A 12,937-nucleotide genomic window follows, 5' to 3' on the forward strand; every position below is an offset into this window, starting at 1 on the left:
GTAACAAATATGTGGAACACATTGTTATGTAGAGAGGAAGAAAATGAAGCCTTAGAAAATTAAAATGGTTCTAAGTGTCTGGATTACTGGTAGGACATTTAGTGAGTGATCTTTTCTCTTTGAGGTTAAGAGTCATCCTTGAGAGGCTAAGGGTCAAAGGACTCCTATAACATACACTTTATAAAAGATTGAACAGGCTTATCTTGAATGCTACTAATGATGTACAGAAATTTCTTTTTTGTGCTACTTATTGTATCACAATCTGATGTCAATCATTTTCAATACACGATGTTTTATCAAATACCGTTCTTGCTTTGGATGACAAAAACATGTAACTTAATGAATAAAAAGCAATAGGCAGAATAAAACCTAAAATTTAAATAAGTTAATAATTTTTCAAAAAATCCAAAACAGAGAGTCTACTTATATTTTATACACAATATGTATCAAAACTACGAGGACAAGGATATAAATATCTTGTCACAGACACAGCTTTGTAATTATTTATAATTACCACAGCAAACAAAAGGGGTGCAGACTTTAGACCCAGTATTGCTCATGGCTTAATAGCAAAGAAAATGTTAACTTGAATAATTCAGCAATTTCAACTGGAGGTTTGCAGAACATGAAAAATGGATTACTTGGGTTAAGGAAATATAAGGGCTTAGATATTCTATATGGCTAACGTATGGAATCATATTAAGATAACTGTAAAATATGGATATAACTAATTTTTTAGTTTCAGTTAAATTATATGATGTTTAATAATCAATACGGATCACTGTTAAATACTGTCATAAAATATCCCATTGTCTTAGCCTGTGCCACATGGTTAGGGTTTTCTCCTTGTTTCAGCATGAATATTAAAGGAGGTAAGTACATTTCATATTTCCTCTTAAATATTCAGTTCACGTGATCACGAACAAAGGAGATCTCAGACATCTCATCAGCAGCCACGCTTAATTAGTCAAGCATACTAGTGAACTATTACACTTCTATATTACACATTTAATGTTTAACACATTAACTCACTGTTCAACTAACTGAATTAGAGGACAAAACAGTTGAACAGCTCGATCTCTGACTGGTAATGAACTGATTCATTTATTACACTACAGTGAGAAAATGAAATTACAAATTATAGTAACTTTTCCAAAGTAATCATTGGATTAGTTATACTTAACTGTACCTTAAACACAATAATCAAGTGAAAAGTTATAATGTCTCACCCAAAATAATCATAGGAACAAGATGGCATATCAAGTTCACTTGCTCCAACTGGAGCCCACCGTTCTGGAGGCCTCTCATCCTGGCTGTCGTAACCATTCAGTTCCATGGGTAAACTAGGTTCTTCTGTCATCATTTTGTTGTGTTTTTGCTAGTTCATGAAATACCGTGTTCAGTTTCTGACTGTTTAATGAAGTTAAGTAAGATACAATGGATTATTATTAATCTTAAAACATCTGTAAAACTGTAATACAAGTTAATGAAAAATAACCGATTTTTACACATGAAACTGGACTTTAATCATACCAACCTCATAATCTGTTATAATTTCAACACCATCACATGCATGGTTTGACAAAACATTCTTATGATTTAACATTAAAAATAAATGGTCTTTTTCACAAAAATAAAACATTCTAATTTGGTGTTATTGACATAAAATGTGTTCTGTTGACAAGTAATTTATCTTGCTGTACCACATACATCATTTTTCTCCATACTATCAAAATATTTAATCTAACAACTTGGTGTACTTGCCCAGGGTCCCTCAAAGTGTTCCATTTCAAAAGTCATTAAAATGCAAATTAACGATAACAAAAAGTTTTATTTGTTGCCTCTCAAATTCATATGTCATGCTGTGTTGTTGCCTATAGAGTGCATAATTCTTTCTGTGATTCACAGCATGTGCATATTTTATTAACATCATGACAGTACAGATTGCAACATTAAGCATCCCCCATGTGACATCATTTTAATGTCTACATATTGACTGACAGTCAACACACTACTGTATAGTGGGTATAAATTGTTAAAATAGGTGACCCTAAAAGACCCTTTTGGAAAAAATGTATTTTTTAAAATTATTTTTTGAGTTACCCCAAGATATTGAGAAAGATTACTATTTCCCTTACCCCACCCCAAGAGTATGAAAAAAATAATAACACAGAGAACATTTAAAAAAGACATCCATATGTCAGATACAGTAATAACTACTTTAGAAACCAGTGTGCAGAATTAACATTAACAGATGGAATGCAAGAAGAGAAACAGACCAAAGAAAAAAGTTATGACATTCTAAACTGGACAGAATTAAAAGAATAAGGAAAGCTCTTCAGAAATAGAAGGTGAGCAAAAACATTTCCTTAAGCCACAAAAATATGAAGCAATGGATGTGGTAGGTTCACTTGTACCAGTAAACTGTTGTAGAGGTCAGTAAGGTAAGATAATACTGGATTATTTAAGCATGCTAACACAGTGCATCCAACAATATTGAAATCACTTTTGACTACTCCTGACTCATCTATTGAAACTAATCTCACCTACTACTAACTCATCTGTAAGATATTTGTCACTGTTAATGTTAAAACTAGAATAATCACTCAATATTTGTTACCAATCAGACATGTGTCCTAATTACTACAAGTTTGTTGTGATCACATGGATACTAAAATGATCTGTTTGATTGGTCTTATATTTTTGTTATTATTCAAATTTTTAGCAACATTAATAATTTTCTTAAACTACAATTGTAGAAGTTAAATTAACTGTGTTTTGGGTGTGTACATCTTTTAAAGAATTTATAATTTTTGGGATATTATAAATTGAATTATACGAGATATTTATGAATGTTGAGAAACATCCATTAACAAATGTCATTATTGATAATTTTGTAATTGTATATCAATACCCAACACATTTAGCAGACACTTTTATTTAAAATATTGAACAAATAATATTTATATTAATTATTTTCATATTATACATAACCACATATGCCTATTCTCCAGAAATACATTATAAAAATTACAATTAAAGATTTTATCACAAGCCCATATTACATCGCATATCAACAGCACCACACACCTTGTGCGATCACATTCTGTGTATCACGTTTAGTAACTGTAATTACATTTATATTACAGTATTATAAAACTAATTTAGTATTACAATTACTGCTGTCAGTGATTGTAGTTCTTACTACTAATGAATAGTCTTGTTGTAATTGTATTTCAGTTTATACTAGTTTGTATTTTACAATTTGCCATATGATGAGTTAAGGGCTAAGTTACAAAGCACTTAAAGAGTAAGTCACATATAAAAATTAAGTACATATGTAATCAATGCATAATAACAATATTCCTTTCGTTCTAAGTGATATACCTTGTATTATCTCTAGGTTATTTACTTCCAAACCCAAGTGCCATTTCTTCTGCAGTCACTCAAAACTCAACGTATGTTGCACAACCCAGTAACGTGTATACGCCTGTGAAACGATTGCTGCTATTTACAACTTTCGATTTATGCCCAGAGTGTACCTCAGGGCGACTCTTGTTACTTGCGGACCAGGATTCACAACATTCACGAAACTTTGGTTTTATCAAATTTCTCAAACACAGAGCGCTACACTTTAAAAAATAAATTTAATAAAATCAAATATTAACAAGAAACTTTAATATGTCAATCTATGAACTATATAAGTCGCTGCTAACAACATTGTGCAGATTATTCAGAAACACTGACAATATTATAATTACATTAATTACAAGAACAAAATCCTCCATGCATTTGTAGTGCAGGATATTACATTTCTCTGATTATTGTGTTTTTCAGAGTTTTAATTCTGAATGCATAAATACATTCAAATATCAATTTAAATTTCGCTGTTTAGAGAGCATAACAGATGAGTTCGCTAGTTGTCAATTACTTTATGCAGGGAAAATAAAATGCGACGTACATAAATAGAAAATATCTCCTGTCTGTGTCTTTTGTGCGTTTTTCTTTTAGTAAAGCCACAAAGGCTATCTGCTCAGCCCGAGGGGAATCGAACCCCTGATTTGAACGTTGTAAATCCGGAGACATACCGCTGTACTAGTGGGTGGCATCTACTGTCAGCCAATCGGATAGGATAGAAACCATGAGAGATATCCAAAAAGGTATCAAACATAGAATGCCCTTGCAAAGCAGTTGAGGTGAATGTTAATTAGCTCACATTATAAGAGATTCTAGAGTTTGCTGCCTTTTTTGAATTTTGCGCAAAGCTACGTGAGGGCTATCTGCGCTAGCCATTCTTAATTTACCAGTGTTAGACTAGAGGGAAGGCCACTAGTCATCACCACCCACCGCCAACTCTTGGGCTACTCTTTTACCAACGAATAGTGGGATTGATTTTAACATTATAATACCCCACGTCTGAAAGGGCGAGTATATTTGGTGTGACAGGGATTCGAACCCTCGAATTACAAGCCGAACGCCTTAACCACCTGGCCATGCCAGGCCTCTTTCGTGAGAGAGATCAACTAGCTATAAGCTATTGCCCAAGTTTTAAGACTTTTTTTTTTTTTATGCTACAGGATTTGTTGGTGTTCTTCTTTCTGTTAACTTTGTTAGAATGTCATCTCTGAAAGTAGACAGGCTATGTCTAGATTCTCTTGTACTTAGTTTTACTTTACTTGTTACTCAGGTACGTTTACACATGCACAATGTTTTTTGTGGGTTACAGGGTATTAATATGTTCACCTTTAAAGGGCTATTTCTAGATTTTGTAATGTATTATTTTGGGTTTTAAAATATGTTTGAAGAGTTTTCTTTTAACAGTTTTTATCATATAGCATTGTATTTTACATGACATAGTTAAGAAGACTTATTTTCATTCGGTCATTATGCATTATTGGTTGTGTATGTGTATTTTCGTATAACAAAACCACATCGGGTTATATGCTGAGTCCATCGAGGGGAATAGAACTCCTGATTTTAGCGTTGTGTGTGTGTTTTCTGATAGCAAAGTTACATAGGGCTATCCGTTGAGCCCACCGAGGGGAATCAAACCCATGATTTTAGCGTTGTAAATCCGTAGACATACTGCTGTACTAGCGGGTACTGTGCATTATTGTAAATGGTTACAAACCACAAATAACGTTGTTGTTTTTTTATTACTTTACCTCTTTTTTTGTATCGGCCCAGCATGGCCAGGTGGTTAGGGTGCTCGGCTTGTAATCTGAGGGTCGGGGATTCGAATTCCTCTCATACCAATTATGCTCGCCCTTTCAACCGTGTAGGCGTTGTAATGTGACGTTCAATCCTACTATTCGCTGGTAAAAGAGTAGCCTAGAACTGGCGGTGGGTGGTGATGACTAGCTACCTTCCCTTTAGTCTTACACTGCTAATTTACGGTCGGTTAGCGGACATAGACCCCGTATAACTTTGTGCTAAATTTAAATCAAACAAACTTCTTTTGTGTTATTTCAATTTAATTCATTATTAAAGGATTCTATTTTTTATCATGCATTAGTATAGTTCTTTGTTGAATGGTTTCTGTCATTCATGTTACGTGTACCTCTTTTTAGGAATAAAATTTAATTACGAGTTTAAAAGTGATTAGTTTTAAAGTTAAATTTAAGTATATACGTGTGACAAGTGTGAAAAAAAGAAAGAGGGGTGAAATTGCGATTGCAAATATTTGACACATTTTATGACACTGCTTTAATGATATAGAGATTTAATTTTTTTTTTTAAGTTTCCACACTGTAATTGAAGCAATATGTGCTCCAGAAGGTGATTAAGGTTACACTGTTGTAATTGTTCTCTGTATGTGATGTTTCTTTCGCTTAAAAGGATATTGCATCAATATAAACTGCTCAAAAAGTAAAGGAACAAGTACGTTTTTTATATAATTTATCTCAGTGTTCCAAATGTGATGATATTTTTATTTTTTTAGGTAATTTGCTTCATTTCAGTTCCATCTGTATTCATGTTTTAATGTGTGATGAACGGTAAAACATGGAGAACTAATATTTAAAAAAAATGACCAATATTACCAAAACTGATATCCCATATGAGACGATACTTTAAACAGTTTTATGCGTTTATTCAAGAAATGTTTGAAACATTCAATATTTAGTGTCACCTCCATGGGCTGTAACACACTCCTGACACTGATTTGGCACACTTTGAATCAGTCTATCCACGTTATCTTGGGGTATGGCAGCCCACTCGTCTACCAGGGCTTGTCGGAGTTCCTGTACATTCGCTAACTCAACTCGACAACATATCCCAATAATGTTCAATAGGACTTAAATCTGGAGATCTAGCAGACCACTCAAAAGTCTCTATTCCTTCCTCGTCAAGGAAGCCCATAGACAGTCTGTCGACGAGGGCTCGCGCGTAAGCTTGCATGAGAATGAACCCATCTCCGACAGCATCGATAAAAGGCCTCACAATGGGTTTCTGAATCTCGTCTCTATATCGTCGTGCGTTTAGAGCACCCCTGTTGAGGATGAGTAAGTCCGTGCGGCCACCCAAGCATATGCCTGCCCAGACCGTTACAGAACCTTCTTCATAAGCGTCGACTTGCTCAATGTTATAGGTGGAAAATCGTTCTCTCTGGCGTCTTCACACTCTCACACGTCCATCTTCACGAGACACAGTGAATCTGCTCTCGTCTGTTCACAGCACGGTAGCCCATTGACGAAGTTCCCAGTCCAAATGCTGAAAAGCAAACTCCAACCTCGCTGCACGGTAACGCGCTGTCAGAATAACGCCTCTTGCAGGCCACCTGGCTCTAAGGCGTCCTTCGTGCAGACGATTGCGAACTGTTTGGGCCGACACACAGGTTCCAGTGGAATACTGAAGATCATTTCGCAGTGGCCGAGCCGTTGCTAACCAATCCCTCAGAGCAGTAGTCACGATGTAGTTGTCTTCTCTGGCTCTTGTGCAGCGATGACGGTCTTGACCTGGTCTCCTGCCATAAGAGTTCGTCTCTTAGTACCGTTGCAAAATTTGACTGATGACGCTTGGTGACACGCCGACGCGCTGTACCACCCTCATTTGAGTCTGGCCATCCTCCAGCATTTGGACCGCCCTGGCCACCTTGTTCTCTGTCAGATGGCACCTAACTGCTTGGGTACACAAGATGAAGGTACACACTGACAAAACGAGCCGCAAAAGATCCATGTTGATGTTTATTTCGAGAATTAATGAGGAATGCATAGTTTCACGTAACAGTCTTATAGATGGTACCTTCAGTTGTATTCTCCTTGAGTTTCGTTTAAGTTGCTTCAAACTTCACTTGCAAGCTTAAAAAATACACTTCTAGACGAATGGATATGTTTTTCATTCTTAAATTTAGTTATGACAGAAATGTAGTGAAATATGTACTTGTTCCTTTAACTTTTTTGAGCAGTATATAACATCTGGGTTAAAAACGTCGATACTGTAATGTCCTTTGCTGGTTGGTTGCGATATCGATTAAGTACTTAACCAGTGCTGTGAAGAGAGATAGGTCACGATATAATGCTTTCAGTTGGACAAAGACACAAAGTTATCTGTTTAATTAATATGCGCTATCATCAGCCACTGTTCTTATAGAAGACAGTCGATTGAAGACATGGATTCACAGCATTGGACTTTGTGTTATGATTCAACCCAGCCAGAACGATAAAAACCATACGATAAAGTTTAAAGTTAATGATATTTCTTATTCTTTTATCAAGCTGTAAACTTTAACATACTACTCATAATCACATGATTTTAATATATACACAGACTTATTTTGTATTTTATGTCGTATTTACATAACAAATAATGGGAAAATGTATATTATTTGTGCCTATTTTTACACTTATTATTCGAAAACAAAAATGTTTTAAAGATGTCGTTTAAACTAGTGTAATTACTTTACGGCTTTGATTTGTTTCGAATATTTTCTGGCTTGTGTAGTAAAAGAAAGTGAATCATACTGTATATGATTGTTACGTATGTTACTACGCTGTGTTTCTAAACTAAATTTTGAATGAGTCATTTATTTGTGTCGTTAATGGATTGTGATGCACAATAATCTGTGACACAGTGATGGCTTTTGATTTAAGAAAAGAAGAAGATGTAAAGGAATTCTTGGAGAACCTTGGTATCGAATATCGTTTTCAGTGTTATCGAGAAAAGGAACCAGACGGTATGTTTTAAATTTACGTATTTAAATTGTAGATGCATCTAATTTAGGTAGTTCCTACAATTAAGATTATAATTTTCTACATATACCGATCTTACAAAGAACTATTATTATTAAACTTATTCGAGAATGTACGTCCTGCACAATCAGTGTTATCGAGTTATTTAGATCATATTAAAAATTCTAATGTTGAATTAATCACTCATGTAAGTTAAATATGAAAGACCGTGTAAGTGTTGATATTATTAGTACCAAAACAATATTACAAATAAGTAAAGAAACAATTACGTTAACGAAATGACTTGTATCTGAATGCTATACTAACACTGATAGTAACAGATGAACGTGGTTAGCGAAAATATTTTAAAATATGGACAAATGTAATTGGATTATGAAAAACAAAAATCTGCAGCTAGCATAATTTTTGTCACAAATCTTAGGCCTAATGTTTTAAACAATATCTTTCAATATAAGTGTCCCGTATTTAAGTGGAGGGTGTGTAATAAACACCAACATATTGGGAATGGGTAAAAAAACTAAAACACCAGAAGAATGTATTAATATAACTGTCTGGGCAGTGTGCTTAAATCATTCTAAATGACACACGTATTTCATTCAGTACTTGAACTTTGTCATATGGTAATCGTATTTTTAAATGTATCATAGTTGTTCTGTGTAATATAAAAATAACATGCTTTTCTCTGGATAAAGCACTTAAATAGTACTAAATACTGCAAATTGTATGTCATTCATTTACTACGATTACCCTCTTCAAAAATAAATAACCTCTAAATCTAAATTGGTTTTTGTGTAAATCATAAATAATTTCTGACTAGTATATATTTGCCTGGATGAAGCAGTTAATTAATAATGAATTATCCATTTCATATGTAACTCAATTACTCCAGTCTTCTCCAACAATAATCTTAAGAATTATCTTCAAGTGTATTAGTCTTTCTCTAATATCAACAACCTATGTGGATTAGGATATATATTTACCTGGATGTTACTGTTGTTGTTTTGAATTAAGCTCACCAGTTTTTCCAATTTATTATTATTTGTTTCGGAGTGACACAGTATTATGTCTGTAGACTCACACCATTATAACCTGGGCTTCAATACCTGTGGTGGGCAGAGCATAGATAACCTACAGTGTATCTTTGCACTTAACTACAAACCAAACTGATTGATTATTAAGGTGTTATGTCTAGCTGAGGTTTTCTGTTTATGAAGATTTATACTCCATTATAGATATGAAAACCCAAACACTGTAAGTGAATGTAGAGTATTTGATTTCCTTACAACACAAAAATGGTAAATAAACTGTTTGTTTTACTGATACATAAAGTAATGGATAACATAATTTAAAAATCTTATTGTAACTCTTTTGTCAAATATGTAGAAAACTGAATTATAATCTATTATTAATATTTTATTTTTTTTCCAGTAAGCTGAAATAATGACATTCCAGATTGGTTGTTTTCATTTCAAATTTTTTCTATCTTTGTCTTTTACTATCAAGGATACATTTAGAGCAAAGACACATTTAAAGAAATTCATGATGTAAACTTTGTACACAGATATCTCATTAAAATCGTTACTTATTCAGTGAATCATGATTTCAAAGCTTGTCTTAATTTTGTTTTTGAAAGAAAACATTCTGAGATTTGTTTCAAGCCTCTAACACAAGGCCAGCGTGACAGTTAACCAATATCTGTTTTAATTATATCCAGTGCTCAAAGTGGAGTGTGTCACTTTTTGTGTACTTTCATTAAGAATTCCAAACAATTAAAAACTATTTCCGTTTTATGCACAAGTGTGTAGCCCTAATTACATCTGATTTACTATATAAACATGGTTTTCTTGCAACTAGATTGAGAACCAAGTATGTAACAAAAATATCCTTGAAAAGTAGTATTGTAGTTGGTTATATTTGATTATGGAAAATCCTAATTAAACTAGTTTGAAGTTAATGACAAATTCTTGATTATTTTGATTAATTAACATGCTACAACCTTTCTGTGATATTTACAATTGTACATTTTCTAGTCTCCAGGGCATTGTAAAACTTGGGTCTGTGCACTCAAGAGATATTCTAAAGGACAGTGAGATTTTAATCACATCTACAAAGGTTTAGTAAAATTTCTCTGAGATTGGTTTTCTGTAAAACATTTAAAACTTTACCTTCCAGACAAATCATTTGAGTGAATGAAAAAGTTTCAGAATCTTCTAAAGAGAAATTAAGCAAATGACACCATTTAGGCTAGTAGTAATTTCTATTTATTCTCAGTATGTATTTGAAAGTTCAAATCTTTCAACTTATAAGTTGATAATTGTAAAATATCAAAAGAGCAATGCTGTAAGTTACGTTTTTCAAATTTAAGTTGTAAAATATCTTGCCTTATCTGTACCAGGTAAAGAAAAATGTGTAATTTCCATAAATTCATATGGGAAAATTAAGTCAAATTTATAACACATGAACAATTATATTTTCGGTGTAGGATGCCATAGGTTAGGAGATTTTTTGGAAGCTGTCAAGAAAGATTTCCATAAAGCCTGTAAAATTTACAAGTTCAACTGTGATGACTATAAATACGGGAAGAGCTGTTTTAAATATGGAAATTATAGTTTTCTTGGAAAGGTAATGTTGCAAGTTATTTTAGTATTCAAGTTCCATTTTATAATAAGTCAAACGTAAACAGCCGTAAAGCTTTAACTAAAAACTTGTTTGAAGCTCTTGGTTTTAATCAGTTTCTTTTCTTTTTTTTAGTAGTAAATTACCTTGGTAGAAAGTCACTTGTGACATTTAAGTGATTCTAGAAACATCTTATTTAATGGTAACATTAGAATTATTTACTAGAAATACATCCATTTTATCAACTGGTCATATTGAAGCTGCAGTTCACCATGTTTAACTATGTTAAGCCTACACCACTATACAATTTTATTGAATCTTTAAGGCTCAAGTTAGTAGTCTAGAGAGCTCTGATATCTGGCATACGTATTAAACACTTGGCCGTAATCTTATTTTGGTAATTAATTACAGACTGTGCAATATTCATCTATCATGACAATGTATAGTTTTTGATCAGAAATTGGTGTATACTATTTGAAGTTAAACAACATTTAAAGTCTTTTTATTTAATAAATAGATATTTTTTGTTGGAGAATTTTTTTCTTTTGGCAGAACCAAATATGATCAGTTTTTGTCTGCTACATTTATCTCTGAAAACATAAGGGTTTTATAACAGCCCTCAAGCAGTAGTAAACATTTATAAAGATTTGCTAATCAATAATATTGATTTTTACTTATTACCCCTACTTGATATATCATAATGCATTATTTTTACCAATAACTCCAAGACTGTCACAGGCTTTAAACTATTCATGTTTAATGTAGCTTTTGACATAACATTGGAAACATATTTCTGCATATTAAAAAGACAACAGGAAGGGTAACGAATTTCAAGCCACTATTTTCATGAAATGTGAGAAATACTTACAGTTTACTTTAATGAACACCCAATACCACATGTATGTACACAGTGTTAAGATTTTTGTTTTCAAATTATAATTAGTTCCAAAGTGTTTCTAATTCATAGATAATTTAATGGTGAGCTTTTGGATAACCATTCTTCTCATTTTGTATAGATTTAAATAAACACTCAAAGAAAAGCTGAGATAATTTCTATAGAGTTTCAAAAGGGTTGGAAAAACATTAAGTAAAATATTTTCATATTTATTTCAAAGTTTAAGTAGGTTACACAGGCTCTAAAATGAAACGATTGTTTTATGCTTAATGTAATTGTAATTTCTTTTTTTAACAGGTTGCAAAGCAGACCTCGACAGAGCTTTCGAATACTATAGTATAGGTTGCGAGAATGCTTCCCCAGAATCGTGCCTGCACGCTGGGTTGATGCTTACATCCACAAACAGAGATGAAAAAATCCCTTGGCGGAAAGACTATGTGAAGGGTGTAGAATTTCTGGATAAAGGCTGTCAAGGAAATAATGGTATGAGCTGCTATTTTGCCAGTGGAATTTATATTACTGGTGCACCAAATGTTCTTAAGAACATGGAAAAGGCTTTTGAATACACTCGGAAAGCTTGCGAGCTGGACAACATCCATGCTTGTGCAAACCTCAGCCAGATGTATCGAAAAGGTGATGGTGTCAAAAAAGATACATCATTAGCTCAGAAATACAAGGATAAAGCTCTAGAGATGCAAGAACAGATTACGAAGGGATTTCGACAAATAGATTTCGAACAGGGAACATAACCAGTAGGCTTCGATTTGTCACGATTCCTCCCTGTTCTAGAGTAAGGTTTGGTGTTACTTTTACAGAACTTTATGGTGAATACTTGATTTGATTAATTACACTGTATCTATGTTTCATAGATATTAAATAACTGAGTCACTTTGAACTGTTAATAATTAAAAGAATGTGAGAATGAATATTTCATGTATAAAAATGTATGATGCTGCTCAAGTAATACTGAATGTAAATGCATTACAGAAAAAATTAAAGAGCAGTTTCTACCAAACTGAATGAGAACTGATGATTTCAGTAAAGATATTACATTTTTTAAGGAGAAGGAAAGCTAAACTATGTTGCAGGTTGTTGTAATAAAAATAAAAGTGTAGGATATCTTTCTGAACACAGTGATATGTAACTTTTTAATATTACACTTCATCAGCTAATTGCTCTTATACAGCTGAATATTACACAAAACTGGTGATTTCTTTTTCAAAGATACATTTCTCTG

General features: G+C 33.1%; 2 protein-coding genes across 2 annotated transcripts in view; one reads left to right on the forward strand and one right to left on the reverse strand.

The window, feature by feature from the left end:
* The window catches only part of LOC143248597 (RUN domain-containing protein 1-like), a 49,986-nt gene extending 46,461 nt beyond the window's left edge, over positions 1 to 3,525 (reverse strand). Inside the window, 2 exon segments of the mRNA XM_076497088.1 lie at positions 1,230 to 1,410; positions 3,388 to 3,525. Of these exon segments, the coding sequence (XP_076353203.1) occupies positions 1,230 to 1,363 (134 nt within the window). The 5' untranslated portion in view covers positions 1,364 to 1,410; positions 3,388 to 3,525.
* Positions 3,526 to 7,855: 4,330 nt separating this feature from the next.
* LOC143248598 (cytochrome c oxidase assembly factor 7 homolog) lies at positions 7,856 to 12,715 on the forward strand. Its single transcript, XM_076497089.1, has 3 exons — positions 7,856 to 8,173; positions 10,672 to 10,810; positions 11,996 to 12,715. The coding sequence occupies exons 1-3, from the start codon at positions 8,074 to 8,076 to the stop codon at positions 12,447 to 12,449; spliced, it is 693 nt and encodes a 230-aa protein (XP_076353204.1). The 5' UTR covers positions 7,856 to 8,073; the 3' UTR covers positions 12,450 to 12,715.
* Positions 12,716 to 12,937: the final 222 nt, after the last annotated feature.

This window comes from Tachypleus tridentatus, chromosome 4, assembly GCF_004210375.1.
Source record: "Tachypleus tridentatus isolate NWPU-2018 chromosome 4, ASM421037v1, whole genome shotgun sequence".
In the NCBI taxonomy this organism is placed as follows: Eukaryota; Metazoa; Arthropoda; class Merostomata; order Xiphosura; family Limulidae; genus Tachypleus; species Tachypleus tridentatus.

What these genes read in the sequence shown, in the direction of transcription:
- LOC143248598 (XM_076497089.1), top strand. Translation starts at nt 8,074, where the DNA reads ATGGCTTTTGATTTAAGAAAAGAAGAAGATGTAAAGGAATTCTTGGAG. An exon ending in TCGAGAAAAGGAACCAGACG is followed by an intron (nt 8,174 to 10,671) that starts GTATGTTTTAAA and finishes TTTTCGGTGTAG; the next exon opens with GATGCCATAGGTTAGGAGAT. An exon ending in AATTATAGTTTTCTTGGAAA is followed by an intron (nt 10,811 to 11,995) that starts GGTAATGTTGCA and finishes TCTTTTTTTAAC; the next exon opens with AGGTTGCAAAGCAGACCTCG.